The sequence below is a fragment of the Atta cephalotes genome, assembly GCF_000143395.1.
Source record: "Atta cephalotes unplaced genomic scaffold scaffold00004, whole genome shotgun sequence".
NCBI classification, from domain to species: domain Eukaryota; kingdom Metazoa; phylum Arthropoda; class Insecta; order Hymenoptera; family Formicidae; genus Atta; species Atta cephalotes.
In genome coordinates, this window is record NW_012130068.1 from 342,111 (window position 1) to 364,611 (window position 22,501).

General features: G+C 32.5%; 4 protein-coding genes across 4 annotated transcripts; all 4 read left to right on the top strand.

The window, feature by feature from the left end:
- The first annotated feature begins 830 nt into the window (after nucleotides 1–830).
- On the top strand, nucleotides 831–9,078 carry LOC105625867. The gene is made up of 13 exons (XM_012207178.1): nucleotides 831–1,041; nucleotides 2,806–2,956; nucleotides 3,031–3,244; nucleotides 3,519–3,614; nucleotides 3,962–4,199; nucleotides 4,344–4,648; nucleotides 4,734–6,351; nucleotides 6,441–6,730; nucleotides 6,825–6,909; nucleotides 6,988–7,330; nucleotides 7,493–7,733; nucleotides 7,797–8,659; nucleotides 8,907–9,078. The coding sequence occupies exons 1-13, from the start codon at nucleotides 831–833 to the stop codon at nucleotides 9,076–9,078; spliced, it is 4,827 nt and encodes a 1,608-aa protein (XP_012062568.1).
- Nucleotides 9,079–10,760: 1,682 nt separating this feature from the next.
- On the top strand, nucleotides 10,761–12,273 carry LOC105626103. The gene is made up of 4 exons (XM_012207415.1): nucleotides 10,761–10,805; nucleotides 11,041–11,250; nucleotides 11,633–11,806; nucleotides 11,911–12,273. Exons 1-4 carry the CDS (start codon nucleotides 10,761–10,763, stop codon nucleotides 12,271–12,273), a joined length of 792 nt encoding a protein of 263 aa, XP_012062805.1.
- A 764-nt stretch (nucleotides 12,274–13,037) lies between these two features.
- LOC105626104 lies at nucleotides 13,038–14,732 on the top strand. Its single transcript, XM_012207416.1, has 4 exons — nucleotides 13,038–13,091; nucleotides 13,387–13,602; nucleotides 14,147–14,320; nucleotides 14,430–14,732. The coding sequence occupies exons 1-4, from the start codon at nucleotides 13,038–13,040 to the stop codon at nucleotides 14,730–14,732; spliced, it is 747 nt and encodes a 248-aa protein (XP_012062806.1).
- A 597-nt stretch (nucleotides 14,733–15,329) lies between these two features.
- Nucleotides 15,330–16,776, top strand: LOC105625868. Its single transcript, XM_012207179.1, has 4 exons — nucleotides 15,330–15,377; nucleotides 15,679–15,873; nucleotides 16,231–16,404; nucleotides 16,486–16,776. Exons 1-4 carry the CDS (start codon nucleotides 15,330–15,332, stop codon nucleotides 16,774–16,776), a joined length of 708 nt encoding a protein of 235 aa, XP_012062569.1.
- The last annotated feature ends 5,725 nt before the right edge of the window (nucleotides 16,777–22,501 follow it).

The window sequence follows — 22,501 nt, forward strand, 5'->3', positions numbered from 1 at the left end:
GTAATCTCGCTCAATCTTGATAACGGTTAGATTTGAAATTGCCAATCTGCGAAACTGAATTTTGTACAATGTTCCAGACCTAACGTATGTACCTTTTACACGCGGTTTTTTCATTACATCGAAATTAAAAAAAGAAAAATTGATCCAACCAATCAAATTTAATCGCTTCATAATCATGAATTTTCGACTTTAAGAATAAATAAATCTTTATCATCATTTTAAATAAGGCCTAAGGTAATCGGAGAGCATTGACGTTACGTCGATGTCACAATCGTGCAATAAAAATATCATTCAACCTTTAACGATTCATTATCGATTTCATAATTTACGATTTATATACATATATTCATAGATTTTAATAAAAGATAATGAACAACGGATTGCAATTAGGATACTAGTTCCAGATGATCGAATTATTTCGATGCGCGTCTCTTTTCGCATTCAACGTCGAGGATGTCGATCTGTCTCGGGTTCCAATGTGACTGTTCGTTCGGATCAAATTTGAAGGAACTGAAGGAATTGAAGGAAGTAGCTTAAAGAAAAACGACCGAATCTAGAATTAAAAATAAGAAGGAAGACTGAGCACTTTGCGTGCTCATCGCTGTTATATAGATACAGATACATCATTGTGCAACGATTATCGTTCGCGTTATCGTGATATCATATATACATTACATTACATTTGGACGATTTACAAGGGGGATTAGTGACTCACGTATAATAGTCACAATCAAAATTGCGCGCACGGACGGAAACGGACGGGCTATTATGATCTAGCGGACGTAGGTCTAAGGCTGGGAGTGCGAATCTGACGTACTCGTCGTCGACGAATGATGTTAGTGTTGCTGCTGTGCATCGTCATGAAGATAGCAGAGATCTCCGTGGGCCGGACGAGTCCCATGATGCGGCCACCGCCGCCGCCACCCACTTGCGATAGTTGCGACAGGCGGTGTAGGCGATGCAGGCGATGCAGGCGATCGTCGCCCAAGCGTAGGCATCATCGGCAATCCTATGCCGATAATAGATGCATCTCGCGGAAACGTAAGGACACGTATTCTACCGCCGCGCGAACTCCTTACAATATCTCCTTACAAACTCATTCATCCGTGTCAATTGTTAAATTATACCTACGACCACAACGCTAAAAAAAATGTCCATTTCTGCGAATGTAGACCACTACAACTTTAATCGGTTTAATTTATTCTCTCTTTCCCCGGATGAAAATAAAAATCGGCGTAATAAGCGTAAATCGGATGTAATGAGAGAGTAACAGAAGCGTAAACGAAATCTTCTAGAAGGCGAACATTGAAACATCAAAATGTAAGAGAAGCGTAAATGCTTCTTTTGTTCTGTTTCCAATTTTCGGGACTTCTAGAAGTTTCCTTTACGCTTCTGTTACTCCCCCACGTTACATTTGACTTATACTCTTTTGATTTTTATTTTTCATCAGGGTTATCCTTTTTTAATTCTTAAAACTAAAAAGAGATAAAAAAATCACGGTTACACTGAGAGAGTTAAGCTACATAATTGACAGAAGTGTGTGTGAACATATTTTATTATATTTTAATATGCATATCTTCTCAATAATTGCATAATAAAAACCTCTATGGATGAAGTGCAAATTCGAATTATTTATTACATAAATGCTGTAGATATAACGTATAATAAGTACTCGTAAAAAATTAAAAAATATACTAGTCAAAAAAATTAAATCAAATAGATCTAATATATTTTCGTTTAATTATTTAGCCGCAATTAATTCGAAATAAATGTGTATCTGGCTTAACTTGAAGGGAGTTGGAAAAAGAAAAGGCAATTGTTATAGCAAGTGAGATTGAAAATTAAGAGCATATACTGAATTCGCGCGATCAACTTTTTTTGCTTCTCCTTGCGAAAGTTGGGATGGAGGGATAAAATTAAACGATAACTGTATAAACCTGTTCTCGTTACTTTCTCGTAAAATAAATTCAGAATTTCGATTCGTATGTGATGAAATATCGAGTGTTGGGAGAAATCAATGTTCAGATAATTAATGTTCTATTATTAAGTGCAGAAAACGCGGGAAGGTGCAGCTAAAGCGGTCCAGTATACTGCCAGTACGGACTTGCAAAGTACAGTCGGAGAGTACAGGTAGTCACAGTCACGTCACATGCAGCCGTCACAACTCACAGGAAGTACGAGCAAGTACGACTTGTAGGCTGTACGACGTGCGACCGACCATAACACGATTAATCGCGATTGTAATCGTAAATGATTATTAAATATGACGAGCTGCTTCGAGATTCCGCGATTGCCTGATGTGATTACATGCACCGTGCACCGTGCACCGCGTGTGCGCGGGATTGTCGTTCCAAGTTGTTAGAGAGAAGGAGGGAGAAAGAGGGATTAGGGTTACGAAACTGCGATGCACGAGATGCTGTATTTTTCCGCGACTTTTATGACGCGAGTCGATGAATCGTCCAATTCCTTCTACGGATGTGAACCGCGAACGTCTCGACAAGTCTGTGTCGTATTGTCATTGTTGTCAATAGTGCCAATGTTACTGAAAGCTGCGACATAAGCTACCTTCGTAAGTCCTTCCGTAAACGCGCCCTTCTCGAATTTCGCTTCAATTCTAATATTTTTCACAACATTAATTCACTTCTTTACAACATTAATTCGATTTACTTTACGTAGGAAGCGAGATTTTATTACGCACATACTCTCTGAATATTTTTTGTTATGACACTCAATTAAATGTAAATATATGTATATTATAAATACATATATTTTTCTTGCTATCTGATGACCCAGTTTCCTTTTCAGTCGCAGGAGAAGGCATAGCAGTAATGGAAGAGCCACAAACTCCAGGATCCGATTGCAATTCTAACCCGGCGGCAGATTCCATCCAGCAGGATCTGGTTGGGTCCGAGTTTGTTCAAGATAATGTTGAATATCAATGGTTTATCGATTATGGGTAAGCAATCTAATACTTGTCTCTATTTTGATAATATTACATATTGTTTTCTGACTTGCATACCTAACTTATAGATATAGAGATGGAGGACTACATATCCATCCCAGTGTTCTTTCATCGCTTTCCGCATCCTATACTCCCAAGGATCTGGGTTATTATGACGATCTTGCTCGGAATTTGGACGCTAATCTGGCGGAAATTGACATGGAAAGCTTTCGTACGGCGGACATTCATACCCTCCTTACGGCTCTACCTGTCATGTGCACGGAACCAGTTCAACATTCCGAAGTAAATACATAAATTAAATTAACCTTTATTATTGCAAATTCATCATCTAAGCCTGAACTGTAAACTGGAGATGCTAAATGTGAGAATATGTATCATGGAAATTGTAAAATGATCAATTTCATAATGTCACAAATCTTTATGAAATTTGTGGCAGTTTATATGAAGCTTTATATCAGAGATAGGAATCTGATTTTGAGCACTGTTGCGTTGTTTGTAGTTAAAAATTTTTTTATATAATATTCTAAGTCTGGTATATGTTCCATTACCACCACAGTTTAACTATCAAAGGGAACAGTATGCCAGTATATCTGGATCTGTCATGGAAAAGCTTGACATCGGTTCCTCCATCAGCCCTCATACCAGTAGCCAGGTATGACAATGGCTGACGAAAGCACGAACCCAATTGCTACAAACATTATTACCCATACATTTGATATTCACCCAATTTTACTAACAATTTTACGTTTAATTTGCATTTTTTGCATGTATACAAACGTAATATTATAATATTAAATTTATTTAATGTTAATGAAATGAAATTCTAATAATCTCTAATAGTAACAAAACTTTAATTAATACTTAAAAATACATAATTCTATATTTAATGTTAATTGGCATCTTGATTAGTATATGACTGTATAGGTGTTATATTATAAAACAAATTTTAATTTTATAATTCTACAAATTTAAGTATCAATTATATATTGTTATTCAAAGGGAGAAGATTCCGCATGTTCCACCGCCGACACAATATCTATATGCAAGTCGTCGTTGCTATTCTCTCCAGTAAAAGAAACCCCAATGTTACCACCGGGTGGTAGTTATAGCGTAGATTCTCTGGACTGTGAAGATATGTTACTCACCTGTCAAACGAATAATAAAAACAATTATACCATTGCTTTTGAGGGTAGCATGACTATGTATTCGGATGGCTCTCAAGATTTTGAAAATCATGGTAATATATATGCTGCATAGCATTTGACAGTTTAATACAAATTTTAAATGTTAATTGAAAATAATTTACCTTTTAAAATTTTTCTACTATATATATCTTTTTTCTTCGTTTCTTTAAAATTGATCAACTCGTTATTATTTTCAGATAAACACAAAACGTATGAATCACCAGATGTATTTTATGATAAACCAAAAGATATGAAAACCATGCTGGATTTATCAATGGCATGTTCAGATTCAAAGATATATACGACATGGAGTAATTTGAAACATTCCTCTATGAATAAAGTAATAACTCGTCATCCTTCCGGTAACAACAACACGATACCAGATATCTCACAAAGTGCTGCTAATCTGACGCTCGGTAGGATGAATAAACGGAGCCAAAGCTTACCGGATTTGTCTCACGTTCGTGAATTCCAGCATATTAATATACCTCTTAATTTTAGTGTAAGTGTAGATATAATATAAATTTACTTATGCGACTTGTAAAAATCGTATTTAGTGATGCATAATGCAAATTTTATTTTTATAGGTTGATTCCGCTGAATCAAGCAATCATATGCAGCGATTGCACAGTTCTGGATCCGCAATGAGTCGTTCGACAAATGTAGAAAGTTCGGACAATGGAGAAAATGTTGGTACAAAAAAGTTGCAAAATTTGAGTCTTGTCAGACTGTTTATGAAGCAAAAGAGCATGAGCGTGGAGGGAATGAGTCTTACTTTGGATCAGTCGGATTCCGTTAGCGACAACAGTGGCTGGCCTACTAGCAATAGTGGCAGTGATAGCGCGACCAATACAAACACTCAGATTCAACGGCAAAATGGTCAAGATAATATCTATGATCGTCGTGTGTCTGAAAACGATTTCTCTATAAATTGGATTAGGCGCGATCTGACTAATAATCGTGATGTGGAAAATCAGAGAGATAGCTTGAATGTTTTAAAATGTGCGGTACGAAACAAAGATGATAAAGTCGAAATGGCATCATCTGCATCGGTGGAAGAACTTTCGGAGAGTACATCTAAATCTGGCTGTATGAGCAATCAACGAAGTTTTGATATCAACAATCCCTTTGAACAGAAAAACGGCTGGGCTGGCTTAATGGAAAAGAAATATCCGATCAGTCGAACAACAACAGGTATACAAGCCAATGCGGAAATGGAAGACAACGCAGTTCAAACTTCCTTAATTTTTGCTGCGCTGAGAGAGAAACATGGTTTCCCTCTCTTACAAGAAACAACAGTTAACAAAAAGCCTGTATATGTTGTATATCCGAATTATACATTACCTGATCTGTCGTTTCTCAAAATTAAAGATACGAAAATTGATAACATTGCGTTGAAACCGCATACATTTGACAGAAGCAAGATGGAATGGAAACGTGCTCGTTCAGGTAGACCATTTTCGTGTAATGATATCGATGCTCTACGACAACGCGGATTCGCGCATATAAAGGATTGGGAGTCGCTTACGTTTCTTTTACCATATGAATACAAGAAGATTTTACATGATGTACCAGAAGTATCGAGATACATTAATATCAATGAGGAAGTTAAACGACCTCTATTCTGTTTGTCTCCTCCAATGCGTCATAAGACACGACCGATCAGCGAAATTATACCGAATACTACTTCATCAACGAGCAGTACCGCAACGCAACCATCTTCCGGGTACAGAGGCTCGTCGACGATTTTAACCGATTCCTCGACAAATCAGCAACCATTATCGAACAATACGATCAATCCGTTGTATTTATATCGATATGACAGTATGAGTTCGGAGGCTAGTTTGAATAACGATAAGAAAATGCATAGATTCAATCAAACGAGACAGACTTGTCCGTCTCTTCCAAAGCGATCCGTATCGTTACCGCAAGGCGAGGGTGAATCTGATAATAGCAGAGTACCGCCGCGACCGCCATTGCCGAGGAGTATTTTACGAAAGAATAAGGTACTTACGAATAAACGATACAGCATGTTTGAGATGGGAGATGTGGGCGAACAATCGGAAGAATCTGTGGACATAAACAAGAGAATGTCTTTACAAGAGCCATACTACATGAATAATGATTTACAATTATTATGTCGCGAAAGAACGATTGATTCAGAAAAGGATGTTGACGAGACGGAAGCGGAGAGATATCTTAAAGGTAAGGATGAATCATTTGGCATTTGTGTTCATTATTTTTAATTGTCGATCTATATTCATTCGACGCATTTAAAAATATAATTATCACAGAGAAATTAAACGACATTACAAATAATGCGAACGTGGAGTCGGAAACTTCTCAGAATAGCGACGATGACATCAAGCAGTTGGAAGAATATTTGAAACGTAGTGCAATCTCGTCGCAAAGCAGCGACGGAGATATTGACAATGCTGAAGTAAAAGTGAGATCGTACGTAAGAAAATTTTTAGCTTTGAGAATGAACAAGGATCCTCTTGTTAGAAATATTGATATGGGAGAATCGCAAAGAAAAACCGTCAGTTTTGCTACGCACCAAAGAAAAAAGCATCTGGACGCTAAGGTAAATCATTAATACTAATTTTAGCATCAACAAATTTTTGTATCTTTGTATATACTTATTCTGATATACATATAAGAGTATTTATTCATTTCAGCTAAATAATCTGAATGTCATCGTAAATGAACAAAATCATGATCAGGCAACTGAGGATAAATTAATAGAATTTGAAGAAAAGAAAAGTATGCACGTTTTATTTATTATCTAATTCTATTAAATAAAAGTATATCTTGAAATCTTTAATGTGTTACTCTTTTCAGAAATGGTATCGTCTGTAAATAGAGCGGTGGATCTTTTATTGAAGTATTGGAACGCTGACTCCAATCATAGTCGTCCTAATTATAACGAAAGGAACGAGTGTGCGCAAATTTGTCTAAGTAATTTATGCCCAGCTTTATATGCTATTATGTCGGATGGCTTGAAACCTCATTTGAATTCCACTTTTGGACCAATTACTAATAGCGTTTGGCAGGTTGTCGAAGCTAGTTCTCAACAAGGACCTCTCACAAAGACATTGAATGAATTAGTGCAGAGAATTAATGGCGAAGATGTTATTACAGAAGGAATGTTAAAGTTCCATGCATTTGTATTTGGCTTGTTGAAGTAAGTTAGAATCGCTAGTCTTTTTCTCGTTCTATAGTCTATATATTGTATTACATTACGATTTCATTATTCCTATTTCATATTTATTTATATGTATACATAATTTTTTCCTTTTAACAAATTAATTATATAATTAACCTATTTTATTCTCTTTTCTTCTAGTCTAAGAGCTTTAGATGCATGGTTTGCGTATTTATGTACACGTGAATCAATCTTACGGAAACATTACAGTAACAATAGCTTATTTGTCGCGGCTTTGGCCAATGCGAATGTCCGAGAAATCGTTGATTCATTGCTATACATCCTGAATCCACTTGCATTTTGTCCATTTCACTTGGATCTTCTCTATCAGTATCGTCAATTGCAAAATAGTTTTGGGAATGTGAATAATCATACGGTGAATGTAAGTAAACTTGTCATTCGATTTCTTTTATATTACGTGCGTTCATTTCACGCGATTTTGTAGGCCATGAGCTTTAGAAACGCCGATCTAACTATGAAAGATCTCGAGATTGAAGAAACGGAATCCTGTAGAATAGTTTCTAGTCCGAAAAAGACACGACCAAGATCTTGTATTGCCTATAACATGGATGATAAATGTAGCACTACGCATAAAGGCGATCTTCAGAATGCGAAAAAACGTTTCAGTGCCATAAATCCGAAGGCGTTTTACGCGTTGGACAAATTGACTTCTGAGGATTCTGAAGATTACACAGATAGTCTGGAACATTCTCCTTTAAATAAAAAAGCAAGCAAGCAATCACAATCTAAACTTTTTAATCCTGATACTAAAAAATCAAGTGATGACAATGGTCTTTCTGTCGAAACCAAATTTAAAAAATTGCAGGAAAAATGGGAATTGATTGGCAAAGAAGGTAACAAGGGTCAACCTGTCGTAATGACTCCTTCCTCGCCAGTTCGGACATTCGGAGTGTTAGGAAAATCAAAGATACCTAGATTACTCACATCACCGGTGAAGCAATCTAATGTTGCGACGAATATCGTTGGGAAATCATCAAAATTACCCATGTCGGGAGTTTCTTCATTAAAGAAGCCCGCTAATCTTCCTACGACAAAGACAGCCCTAAAGAAACCTATAGATATGAAAACGAGAGATGTGACGCGTCGTACGAGCCGCGTTGATCAAGATACTCTAGGCGTGACACGAACTCACACTGCACGCCCAAGTTCCTTACCATATAAATCCCATGGAGTAATGTCGAATGACAAGAATCTAATCTCGCCTCACAGACGAGCCGTTTCGACCTCTCTACCGCGACCGACTGTTACTACTGTTTCAAGGACACCGGTTTCAAAACATCCACACAAGTAAATATCAATGTTTCATATGAGCATGTACTATTTTTTAGAATCTATTATCTTTTCCTTTTAATTTAATATTGATTGCAAATATTATTCGTTTATACGAGCTACATTACAAATGAAATATAACTTGTTTATACATTTATTTACATTACGCTTTTCTATCTTTGTTTTGCTTTGTATTTTAGCCCTTTTCTTTTTTTTTCTCTTTCTTTAGATTCGTACGATAACGGTTCGCGCGTCTCGATTGCAGAGAGGTCCGTACTCTCACTCATAGGATACCGTCGGACACTGGTCATCTTTCATTCGCAGAGGGGGAGAAACTGAAAGTAATATTAGAGGTGGATAATAAGTGGTTATTGTGCGCGAAAGGTGATCGAAGAGGTTTGGTACCACGAGCATGTGTACGCAGCGTTCAAACTTAGCCCCTCTTCTCGACAACCCTTCATGATCGCAATTGTAACCATGATCTTACTCAGCGGTCATAATTGTAATTTCTCAAAAATGGAACGAAGATGAACGAATTGCGAGGACGAGCTGAAAAGTTCAAATTACCTAAATATCCCGAGACGATATAAGTGATGTACAGTGTATTAAAATTGTTTTTAAGCCATATGATATAATACGCATTATCGCGCGCTTGTAAAGTTACTTTTAACAAAAGTTTAATCGAAAACATTTCGTTTCTATGGAAATGCGACAGTAGTATTATCGCTAGCGGCGCCATCGAAGATAGAGATATCACCTAGTCATAGGCTTTTTTTTAGATGACATTATATTTATTTAGATTCATTTATTTTAGAACGATGTACAAATGCAAGGATAACGGTTCGATATATCCTCAATGAGTAAAAAGCCGAAAACAGTGTGTATAATCTATACACATATTATGAATGTGTGTGTGTAACTGTGATCCTAGTAAATAGGCGATTAAGTTTATTAGTGCGAACGCGTGATGTATATATTTTGTTCTAATGTTTATATACTGTGACTTTATAATTTATTTATATCTATACTTTTTACATCGCGCATCAACGATCCTTCATTCTGATTTTATTTAAGCCATTTACGACATGCACCTTTGCGATGGCGGCGATTACATTTTTTTACATGCTTCATGATATTTCTCGATACATACATACATATATGTATACATATACATATACATATGTGTATGTGTTACGATATATGATATAATCAAATAAATCTGTTGTGAATTATATTTAGAAATGTATGTAGTCTATCAATTACATCTAATGCAACTCAATGCAACGTGGAATGTTTTTTTAATAACCATTTTGGTTCAGGATTTAATGAAGTAATCTGCTTTTATGTAATCTTATATCATAAAAATGATCGCACTAAGAATAGATAAAGAATAGATAAAGAGTAGATAAAGCTTTTTTTTAATTCACATTTATTTAAAAGAAAATTTTTGAATATAATAAAATATAATAAAAGAGAATTTTTGAAAATTTTTGCAGACAGTTTGTCAAAACATGATTTTCACTTCTATTTCACTTCTAATAATTTTTAATAATTTGTCAATTTTTTGCAATATAGATATAAGATGTGATACGATATATAATAATTTTCATTAATGAAAGCATGCATCTTCTTTTAACAAAGAAAAAAAATTTCTTGTTACAAGTGGATTAATATTACATAAGAAATTTTCTACGAAAAAGATAAATGAAGTTTGAACATTTACAAAAAACGGTCACAGAAACACTTGTTCACACTTTTTGTGATATCTGTTTGAAGTTTCGAGGAGGCCGTACAGCAAAAATAACTTTAATGTAAAAATTATAAATTATTTTGCGAAATTTTTGCAGCTTACTTTGAATGAATGTAAGTTAGACAGAATAAAGTAGCTTTCTTCGATATAAAGTCACAATAGAAGAATAAGGGCTGATAAGAGGGAAAATGCTGTTATTACGTAATTATTTAGACAGATTTTGTATTCGCGTTATCTCTACGATCGTTATCGAAATAATCATTTATATTTCGAGATGTTGTGCATATATAAAACGGCGCAATTAATACTGCTTGTCAGTCAGCCGATTTTTGCTGTAAACGACATCTTGGTGATATCGTTAAGTAAATCATGAGGATCACTATCGCATTGTCCTTTTTGGCTGTACTTTATACCGTAAGTTTCTTGTTGAGAAATAATTTTCAATAGAAATAGAGAAATGTTTAAACGGAATAGGTGCATAATAGTTTTGAATTTTATTTGTGCATCGAGTTAATTCGAAACATATAATAAAATTTAATAAAATAGATCATTATTAAACAAGAGAAATGGCCAATGTGGCATGAATATGTAGTCGCGATCAAAATGTGATGCACTTATTATTTTTTATCCCTTATCCTCACAACTTTAGATCGAGGCTCTTCCCGCAGAGTCGGCTGATTTGGAAATTCTGAGACTTCGAGCGAGGGAACTAAAATGGAATATAGAGACTATTATACGTCAACTTGAGCTACTTCGTACCCAGACCGTGGAAGATACTCTTCAAAAAATTAGCGTAAAGTGGAATGAAGAACAAGACAGTCATAGAGAATATAAAACTTTATTACTTTCTGGAATACGTGTAAGTATAAATAATTAATGTATAAATAATTAAAAATGATCTGTGAGCACAAGATGCTGTATAATTTTCTCCATTTATTCACAAATTTACACAAATTGTCACTAAATCACTAAATCTTAAACACTTAATATATATTAATATATATATTAAATTATATTTTTTAATTAAAGTTACAAAATTGTTTCATTAGTACATTAATCTGTGTGAATCTTAAACTTATAAATAAAGTATAAAAGATAATGTATAAAAGATTAAAGATACACGTAAAATTCCGTGATAATTTGACTTTTTTATTTGACTTTGATATTTAATAAAAATATTATAAACCCCTAACATATCGTAATTCATTTGTGTGTTATACCGAGAATTTATTTATTTTTAGACTGAAATAAATATCGCTAAGACGGCAGGCAAAGACGTGACTTTATGCTACACCGAGGCTATCCAAGGTATCGAAAAAAATGAGCAGATAGCATATAAGGAGGCTAATGAATGCGGAGGCTCCGCTGAAATTTCCATCCATAACAACCTTGGTTTAATCGCTAATCTCATTTCAGTAAGTTTATCGCGATAATTACATATTACATAGATCGCGATCAGTTTATCTTAATTAGAATTAATGAAATTCTAATAAAATTCGAATTGTTAATTTTTCCCCAGACCGCAGACTCATTGTCGTTGCAATCGGATAGCATCTTCTTGAATTGTCACAACAGCGACGATTACAGAATGCGTAGCTGCATTTTCAATGAACTGACGAAAGTAGAAAGCTCCCTGAAGACCTTGGAGAGCGACAGCATTACTGCAGAGATGACCATTGTCCCCGTGTCCAAGAATGTCATTACTCAAGCCAGCAACTGTATCAAACAGGCTTATTCTCTTACATATACGGAGGGGGCGGCGATTAGAATGAGAGTTACTCAATGTATTGAAACAATTACGTCAGCTACGACAACAACTACGACAGTAGCTTCGACAACTACGAAAACTACGACGGTACAGAAGTCTATCTCAAAAGATTAATTTTAAATTTAAAAAACTAAACTTTTGATGTTCTTTTTTTTTTGTTGAAAGTAATTCTTAAAAAGATTCAAGATTACCATTTCGAGAGAAAAGAACATCACGAGAATTAGAATGTATAACTCCACATATGTAATATATATGAATGAAATAAAAATATCTCCAATTTTCTCACGCAATTCCTTATATGCTTGTAATAGACCTTTTCATTGAGCGTACGTTTTGTGTAAGATTCTAAAATTAAATGCGATAAGCTACATCTTATCTTTATACAAATGAATTTTAATACGCGCTGTCAGTTTTACGAAATCTAATTATTTAATTTATTATTCGATTTATATCGAAGTAATAGTAAATAGCATTCTCTCACGTTGACTCGGCAATCCTTTATTAAAATGTTATCTTTAGAATTAAAGAAGAAATATTATGTAATATTCAAGTAAACTCTATAATTATATTAGAAGAACTTCCAAAAGTTCAGACAAGGCTACTGTATTTAAGAAAAGCGTGAATAACAAAGATCTGCATATTTTTTTACTTGATATCTTCAAGAGATCTTCAAGATCAGACATTCTTCAACATTGATAATTAAGGCTTATCTTGTTAATTCTCCCCTCTTTCCCTACTATCTCTCAAAGTTTGTCCAAATGTTTTTTTTTTATCATACTTTATATATATATATATATATAAAAAGGCGCAATTAATGTAATACTTATCAGTTATTCGAATTCGCGTATCAACAGAGTCACTCCCAAGTGAAAGCAAGCATGAGAATCGCTATAGCATTGTGCATTTTGGCTACATTTTGTATCGTAAGTACGGTAAGTTTTATCTTTTCTTTGCGAGAAAAGATTGTAAAAAAAATAGCCGAAATGAAAGTTTGTATATAATAGATAACCGTTTAATTAATATGTAACATCATTTTTAATGAAATTAATTTTCTTCTTTAATCGATTAAAGTTATGTTTTTATTATCTTATATTTTCATTGACTAATTAATATTCACTGACTTAAATTAATCTAAATTGGCGAGATTGCAAGAATATATGATTGCTCAAAGTAACACTTTTTTTAAATGCCGTGAATATAAGTATAGCATTCATTTTTCATACTTAGGTTTATGCTGCCATTCCAATAAACTTTGACTATTTGGAAGATGAATATTTTATAAAAATAAAAAATGCAAAATTGAATGTGGAACATATTGTACAACGAATTGAACGTGTCCAGGCTGACACTACAGAGGATGCTTTATTAACAGTTACGAAAAGATGGAATCAACAAATAAATAATTACAGAGATTACGTTAATCTATTGTTCAATTCGATGCGCGTGAGTAATAATTCGAATCAATTTGCAATCGAAATGATCATTTGCTTATTACGCTTATTTTGTCCGTAATCGTTATTAACTATAGTTGTTACAGATATATCGAATATAAATATTTTTTAAGTTTTAATAATATACTGTATTTAAGTTTTAATAATATACTGTGAAAATATTATGTTGCAAAATATTATATTGCGTCACTAAAAATGACCCAGTAAGTAATCAATAGTAATATAACAAATTAATATTATAATTTTACACTCAACAATATTTAAATATAACAATAATAATTGTACGTATAACAATAATTATATGTAACAGTAATTATTGAATTATTATTGTGAAATTATTATACATTGATATTATGTTACTGTTAGTAATGGTTACTTGGGATATATATAATGTTAGAGCCAATCGTTTTTTTTTAAAACAGAATAACGATATCTTCGTTTTCATAATTCAAAATTGAGCGAAATTTATCACAAAATTTGCAAATCTATCGAATGATTATTACAAATCATTAACTTTTTTTTAAAATGCACTTTAGAGAGAAATAAATAATGCTAAAATTAGAGGTGTAGATGCACAATTCTGTTACGATACTAACTTCTGGGCCATAAACGAGCATGGCAACATAGCATATCAATCTGCTACAAAATGTCAAGAATCTGCTGAAAAGTCTATTGAAAACAGCCTTGGATTTCTCGATAATCTCAAGTCTGTAAGTTCTCATTGTTATTATTTTATATTATCAAATTATCATTTTTTTTTTTTACGACCTGAATGTAATTACTATGAATTGAATTTAATCGTGTCAATTTTCTCGGCAGCTTGGATACGAGCTGATAAAAGAATTGAATGATATCTTCCTGAACTGCTATGATGACGATACTACTAAAATGCAAAATTGCTTCCTTAGCGAGTTTGGAAAAATCAATAACTCCGTGAAGGAGTTTGAGCAGAACGCCAAATACATCGAGTATAACGCATTGCCAACGTCCAACTACGTCATTCTGCAGGCCACTCAATGTCTGAATAACGCTTACATGTTAGCGCGCTTCGAAAGTCAGGGCGCAATGATGTCTAATTCTAGATGCGTTCGAAATGTCGTGAATAAAAACTTAAGAGTTTAATCGCTTAAAACAGTCTAGTGCATTTGTCGATTACAGTTTACATTCAAAATTATACTAAAGAGAAAACAATGTATCTTGAAAAATCAATACAATCAATTTGACAAAGATATGCTCTATGTATCGATTATGCGTGTATCGAAACAATAATTTGTATTACATATATTAATGGTATGCTTTATACTACATATTTTTAAAGATATTTTAATATATATTTTTTATGTATGTATATGCGTATAATATACTTAAGAGAAATAAAAATAATTAAAAAATTATTAATAAATGTTATTTATCGCGATACTTTTCCTTATTCGCATTTCCTTATAATTGATATTTCATAATAAGTTCTCAAAATTGTTTACAATAACTCGTGTCTTATCGTTATGTGGATTATATACTCCGTTTTATCTCTCGGATAAAATCTAGTAACTTGTCGAAGTAAAAGTAGTATTATAATATTCCATTAAGATAATGATACTCCATTAAGATCCTATGTTTTATTATAACGTCAAAATATATAAAAGAGTAAAATTAACATCAATTGTCGGTTAGTTTACTTCTGGCAATTGAAAAATTCTCGAGTGAAATTAACAAGCAAGAATGAGAAGTGCCATAGCATTATGCTTTTTGGCTGTATTTTGCTGTACCGTGAGTCTATTTTCTCCTTTGAAAAATATAATTTGTAATAAATATTTATTATCTTGTTTCCGCAGAATATTAATTTAAAGTTTAAGATTATATTAAGATTATATGTTGTAAAAAGAAGGTTGTTAAAATCAATGTCTGCCAAAGAAAAAAATTAATTTTATTATAAATTTTGATATAAATTTCCTTTATCGATATAATAAATCATTTTAATTAAATTTATATGTATTAATTGAATAAGAACAAAGAATATATTTATTTAAAACAAAACATTCCTTAATATTATTGTTATTTTTTATCTTAGGCCGATGCAACTATTTTGGACATTTCATTTCGTCGAGTGCAGAATACGAAAATAGACGTGGAAAGTACCATACGACAACTCAAACATATCCGTGAAAACACTCAGAAAGACGTAGAACTGGCAGTCGGGAAGGAATGGTTGCGATCATCGGAAAAGTACAATAACTATGCCAATTCAGTACTCAATACGATACGAGTAAGTTATTCGTTGGTTTATAATCAAGCAGTATGAGTTTGACAGATTTTCAAAAATGTATAAAGTATATGCATGTAGATATCTGTACCAAATAAATTTTTTTATACATGCTGCAGTTATATTGAAAACATTAGAAACTATCAATTAGTTTTTCATAAATCAGAAGCACGCTTAAATTGAAAGTTATATGAATTTACTAAACAATTAAACAACATTTCGAATCTATCAATCACAATCTATATTTATCAGTTTTCGCGACACTCTTGATAAAATGGCAAAACACAACATTTGATAAAGTGATATAAATAAAAATGTAACGCATTTTAGCTTAATTGTTATTGTCTTTTTTATTGTTAGAAAGAGGTAGAAGATGCCAAGGCGAGAGGTAGGAATGCTGAACCATGCTATGATGCCGCTCTTAATATTCTTAAGAATAGTTACAATACAACATATATCGATGCTCAACAATGCCGAGAAAAGGCCATATGTTCTATCAACAATAACCTTAGTTTCAATGATCAGCTTATCACAGTAGGTTCTCGCAATCGCGCATACCATCTATACTTTCCATTGAGTGATTATTCATTAAACTCGTGTTGATCTTTTTTACAGACCGGACACGAGCTAATAGATGACTTGGACAACATCTTTCCGGACTGCTACAAAAAATATTCGCGACTTATCGACATTGTAAAATTGCATAGTTGTATCATCGATCAGTATGAAATAAGTAAGATTGGCGTGAAAAATTTAAAGAGAGATGCCAGTTCTGCTAGATTTACTGCTAAAAGTGCGTCTAAAAGTGTCAATCAGCAGACTACTGATTGTCTGAATAAGACTTTCTCGACCGCGCGTTTAGAAGTCGTTAGATCAACTGCTACTAGATGCCTCAATAATGTGTAGAAGGAACATTTATCTTTAATTATAAATACAATTTTTATTGTCATTATGAAATTAATCATGCAAGAAAAATCGTCAAGGCATTGTTGATTTGATTAAAACAGTTTCGTAATTACGTTTCGATAGCAGATTAGTTCAATAGATTTAGATAAGTTAATGTAAGTAAAGTTTCATGATATCATATGTTTCGAGATTTTATAATTATCTTTGAAGGACAGTTCTCTCTTTCTTTTTTTGTAGAATATGACAGGAATAAAAAAACAAATGTAAAACAAGAATTACTTGTTGGTATATATAATTATGTGTTTTCGAGAAAAACCTTTTGTAAAAAATACATTTCGCAAAACATTACGTCATAAATTTTTTATGAAAAGATATGTAATTATAAGAATCTTATTTTAGACCGTACATGTGAGTATATATAATCATATATATAATCTGAAACATCTGTCTGACGTACAGCTTAAAATTCACATCTGGGATGTCATAAGTAAAATATAACACTGCATCTGTTTAATCCAGAAATCATAAATCATCGATATTTCGTGAATGTCTCAACCTCATTTCTAATAAAAATAAATGAGACAAAACCAAAAATTTTTCTTTGATATAAGAACTTTCAATAGAAGGATAATTGTATCGATAAAATTAGACGTAATTATATTGATACAAAAATTTTTATAGCACTGCTATCAATTATTTTGATAACATCATATAAAGAAATTGTTTCTGTGTTTATAAATTGTTTCAGAGTTTAAAAAAAAATGTTTGCATTTATCTTTATATTTAAGAATGTATAATATATTATCGATCTTTAATTAATTATAAATTATTAAAGAAAGCAATAAAAATCGATATATAATGTTAGGATGTCAGAAACATATTTCACACGAGCAATTACGTAAAAAAAAAAAACCACTTTTTATCTCTCGTCTTTTGTCAGCACATTAGTTAATAAGAAATATTGGAAATTATATAAAATATTTATTTGAAATTTCTTCGATGTAATTACAGTATCACATTAAATAATGGGTATTGCTAGACAGGAAAGTTTTCAAAAAATCGATATATGAAATTTGTTTCGATTTACGCGAAATATTAATTAGATTATACTTTTCTTCACGTAATATAAAATTAAGTTATTAAATTTCTTAGATTCTTTACGCATATACACAATTATATCTTACAATTATGATGATTTCAATTGTATTGCAATAAGCGATTATTAGTTTCTAATAACTTTATTGTATAAGGTATGTGTTTTCTCCAACTTGATCATTTAAAATATCTCCATTGTTTTAGATGATACGAGAAAATATCACAGAAGCTCTTGTTTGATTCGAAGGGGGATATATGAGTAATTAAATTGTAATTGATAAGTAAAAAAATTTTCTCAATATCGACGATTTTTCGAAAACGGTGTCACGAAAAACATTATGTTATCGAATCCATCTCAATTACTTACGATTGGAAATTTATTCATGTGCATGCAGTTAGGGAATGGAAGTAATTCGTTATTTGTAACAATTACAAGTTACTTTTTTGGTAACTTTACTGCGTTACTTTTTTCCTTTGGTAACTGTAATGGTAATGGTAATGAATTTTACAGTTACTTTTATCGTTATTTTGCACACGATTGGATACGGTACGATTGAACAAGCCACTTATAGCGCTTGAGACTAGAAAGCCTTCTACTGTGATTGGTGGTCGTCGATTTTAGAAAAGTAACGGAAAATTACTTTCTCAAGTAACGGTAACGAGTTGTAACGAGTTACTTTTAAAAATTGGTAACTAGTAATTGTAACTTGTTATTTTTAAAAAGTAACTTTCCATTCTCTGCATGTAGTATATAGCAGTATCAGAGAAAAACCTGAAAGAAGCCATGCCGACTTTTTTCCTGTTACCGTCGAAATCGCTTATACACTACTACCAGTACATTCATTTTTAGTTTCGGAACTACATGACTACATACATTTTCTGACACTATCGATAAAATTGTTAAAAAATATTTAAAGGAAAATTATATTTTAATATCTTAAAGTTGACAAAATTTGAACGATTCAACACTTGAATGATTTTTTTCTTTTGTAGTTTTGAATGCCAACTTTAAGATATTGAAACATATTTTTCTTTTAAATATTTTTGTTTCAGAGTTTTATATTTTTGCACGAGTACATTTTTCTCATTTTGTTAACTACATTTAGTTGTAACAATTTATATACAATTTGTTACAAATATACAACTTTCAAATATACAACTTTCTAAAGATGTCAAAATATACGTAAAAATTGTTTAATAATTTTTATATACTTGTAAAAGCGATGAAAAGTAAAATTAATATATTTTAAATAAAAAAATTAAAAGAGTTATTTAGTATTTATTACTTTAAATAACTACATATTTATATTTAGGTTTTATTTAACGAATATTGATTTATCGGTATTTACATAATTTTTTTCAAAATTCTTTATAGTTAACAATGTTATCGTAATTATATGAGTTGAATTTTAAATGTGTGGATACAAAAAATTCAAGATAAGTCGAATGGGTACCCTCATATTAGTAGGATGTTAATATTATTAATAATTGTAATTTTTGAAAAATAAAGAATTGTTAAATTTTATATAATAAATTTTTTATAAATGTTCTTTAAAATTCCGTTAAGGGATTTAAAATATTACAGGTTCGGCTCATCTCGAACAGTTGGTATCTGAGAAACTTTTGTACCCATACATATATAAAAAATTACAAAAACGCATGTATTTTCTTATTATTAAATATATTCCTTCGTAACCACTTGTATAAGGAAATCTGTTCTATCCGTTTATTTTTAATAAAGAGATAATTTTTAGTCACGTGTGACAGAACATATTTTCTCGCGAATTTTAATATTTTATTAAAGGTGTGATAAAAAATGGTAATTGTAATTGACATGCTGTCAAAATTATTACTATCTCTAAGTAATTAGAAAGATTCAGAAGGATTCACACCGCAATCCTGTAACAAGATCACTGGTATTTGACGGATTGCTTAATTTTTCTTTGTAAATGGATCTTGTGAAATTTACGTAGAATCAGAATACATTAAGTTCACTCTTCACTATGAAGATTGTTCTTCTTTGTATACTAATCAGGGATACTAATCAGCATACCACAAAGAAGAGCGATTTTGATATAATGAAATTATTGAGATTGAGTTATCTTGAACGCGATGAAAATGTTGTTATAATAATGACTTATAATATATTAATGATTTTTTATCGAGATATTATTAAGTTTTATATTGGCAAATTAATAATTAATAATAAATACGATCTTGTTGTTAGTACTTCTTTTGCGTTTATTAATATTTAATTAAACATTGTTTAGAAAAATCTGTGTTATCGTACGTATATTTTCGACGTTTTCATATAATTCCGCATTACAAAAATTTGTTAATTATTATCATTTTTATTATATTGTGAACAGCATTGATAATTGTATATTGTATTGTAAATAATTATTATAATTGTAAATCGAATTCTATAAAGGATAATATAATAAAAAATAATATTTAAAAAGTTAATAATATTTAAAAAGTTGCAATTTCATTAGCGAAATACAATAAAATAATTAGACATAAAAATAAAAAATAAATTAAAGATATATTTACCTGCAAACACAGGCTACTAAATTTATTAGTATATTTAGTAGTTTGTTTTATGGGTGAGTATACTTACAAAGAAAAGAGGACTGTCGATAGAATTGAGGGATGATGGAGGACCTCTATAGCTCGTTTTTGTTAAATTATACCTTAAATGACAATATATGTTTAGAAAAGATTGAATTTATTTAAAGTCTTTATAATTGCTAGTAATTATAGATACTAGTAATTATACTAGTAATTATATTTGGTAAATACGGGCTGAAAATTTGCATAAAGATACAAAACTTCGTAATTTTATAAGATATTATAAGATAAATATTATATATAAGACAAAATTTACTAAATTATAACTTGTTTAAATTTTCAGTTTCGTTTATTAAAATTCAATTGCTTTTATTTATAGCAGATGCTTTATTTGTAACAGATGCGAAATAAAAATTTTTTCGTTCAATGACTCATTAATCTATCCCTCCTATAGATGGTCGGCACGCTTCTATCCTGGAGGATTTAGTACAGAAACGAACTACATCTATTTTCGGCGATACGATTTTATCGACAGTGTCAGAAAATGTATATAGTCACGTAGTTTCCAAAACTGAAAATGAATGTTCGGGCGATTTCGACGATAACAGGAAAAAGGGCACCATAGTTTCTCTCAGGCAATATTATATCCATGGCGGAATTGAATTTGTAATCTGCTTTACCGACCAACCAAGCCATCTCCGTCAAGTAGCGTGCTCTGCATCGCATTAAACAGATGCAACACGGTAATAACCGAATTTCAGCGGATTCAACCGAAGCGAGTAAATGTTCGATCTTTGCTCGTCACTAGCACGCATATCGCAATCATCGGCTGCGAACGGTTAATCGAGTGAGAGGAAGACGAATAATATTTTATACTATATAGCGCCTCGTGTGATTACTTGTGCCCGTGATCGGTAAATTGATTGGCGAGCCGATCGATAAGCAGGGCGTCTCAGTCGGCTTGGTCGCACCGCGCCGCGCCGCGCAGCGCGACGGTTTGCAGAGTCGCAGCTCGCACTCTCGCAGCTACGTCATACAACTACACACGTGCGTTTGTGCGCGCGACCGCTGACGTTGACAGCTCATTGCTGGTTGCTGCTTTCACACGTGCATATTCACGCTCGCGCGCGCACGCGATTGCCGTTCATACGTCATAAGACATCATAAGAACCGAGAACACGCTGTCGGACGGTTCAGATTGTGTTTCGGAGCAGTGCGTATCGCACGTATCACGAATATATCTAGCAAGAGTGACAGTCCGCTCCAACTTCTTTATCAATTTTTTACCCTCTGTTTCTCCGTTTTTTCCGTCTGCCTTCTACTCGTGTCTCTACATACGTGGCAGGCGAGCAATCTTGATAACATGTGCGGTAAGTACATACATATAGCGAATTTTAAGCACTGTCGTCGTCGCCGTAGCTGTCGCTTTCTCCGGCTGCGCCGCGCCGTGCCGTGCCGTACCGTTCCGTGCCGGCTTGACGTGGTCGATATGTAGTAAATTCCATTTATTTATTCATGCGTGTAACGTTACGCATCCGTGGGTTTTGTCGGATCACCCACAAGTGCCGTCATCGCGACAATTCGATTATCGTATTCAGAAAACGATCGACGTGAAATTGAGCGGCGAGATTACGCCCAGCTGCTGCATGGAACATATCGAGACACTAGTTTCTACACATCGCGCCGTCACACGCACATACGCAATCGTCGAATTGTCCATTGACATAACGAGATATCAACAAACGGAGTTTACATATGAAAAAGAATGATTTATCTTTCCATATTTCTTGTGCTAAAAAATAAATGTAAAAATTACACGCAGAAAAGTTAAATTGTCATTAACGATACATTATTTTTTTTTGCTTCCTTATGAAATGCTGTTGATTTTTATTATTCCGAGAGCATTATTAGCATTATTACTCCGAGGGAGAGACGATAAATTGAAATCTTACTTATCACTTAATGTAAAATATATTTTTACTTTTGTTATCACTTAGTATCATAAGTGAATATATTTTGTGACGAGGACAATATGGATATTTTAATAATGAACTGTACT

What these genes read in the sequence shown, in the direction of transcription:
- LOC105626104 (XM_012207416.1), top strand. Translation starts at nt 13,038, where the DNA reads ATGAGAATCGCTATAGCATTGTGCATTTTGGCTACATTTTGTATCGTA. An exon ending in CATTTTGTATCGTAAGTACG is followed by an intron (nt 13,092 to 13,386) that starts GTAAGTTTTATC and finishes TTTCATACTTAG; the next exon opens with GTTTATGCTGCCATTCCAAT. An exon ending in TTCTCGATAATCTCAAGTCT is followed by an intron (nt 14,321 to 14,429) that starts GTAAGTTCTCAT and finishes TTTTCTCGGCAG; the next exon opens with CTTGGATACGAGCTGATAAA.
- LOC105625867 (XM_012207178.1), top strand. Translation starts at nt 831, where the DNA reads ATGATGTTAGTGTTGCTGCTGTGCATCGTCATGAAGATAGCAGAGATC. An exon ending in GCCCTCATACCAGTAGCCAG is followed by an intron (nt 3,615 to 3,961) that starts GTATGACAATGG and finishes TGTTATTCAAAG; the next exon opens with GGAGAAGATTCCGCATGTTC. An exon ending in AAAAGCATCTGGACGCTAAG is followed by an intron (nt 6,731 to 6,824) that starts GTAAATCATTAA and finishes TATTCATTTCAG; the next exon opens with CTAAATAATCTGAATGTCAT.
- LOC105626103 (XM_012207415.1), top strand. Translation starts at nt 10,761, where the DNA reads ATGAGGATCACTATCGCATTGTCCTTTTTGGCTGTACTTTATACC. An exon ending in TTTTGGCTGTACTTTATACC is followed by an intron (nt 10,806 to 11,040) that starts GTAAGTTTCTTG and finishes TCACAACTTTAG; the next exon opens with ATCGAGGCTCTTCCCGCAGA. An exon ending in TAATCGCTAATCTCATTTCA is followed by an intron (nt 11,807 to 11,910) that starts GTAAGTTTATCG and finishes ATTTTTCCCCAG; the next exon opens with ACCGCAGACTCATTGTCGTT.
- LOC105625868 (XM_012207179.1), top strand. Translation starts at nt 15,330, where the DNA reads ATGAGAAGTGCCATAGCATTATGCTTTTTGGCTGTATTTTGCTGTACC. An exon ending in TGGCTGTATTTTGCTGTACC is followed by an intron (nt 15,378 to 15,678) that starts GTGAGTCTATTT and finishes TTTTTATCTTAG; the next exon opens with GCCGATGCAACTATTTTGGA. An exon ending in CAGTACTCAATACGATACGA is followed by an intron (nt 15,874 to 16,230) that starts GTAAGTTATTCG and finishes TTTTATTGTTAG; the next exon opens with AAAGAGGTAGAAGATGCCAA.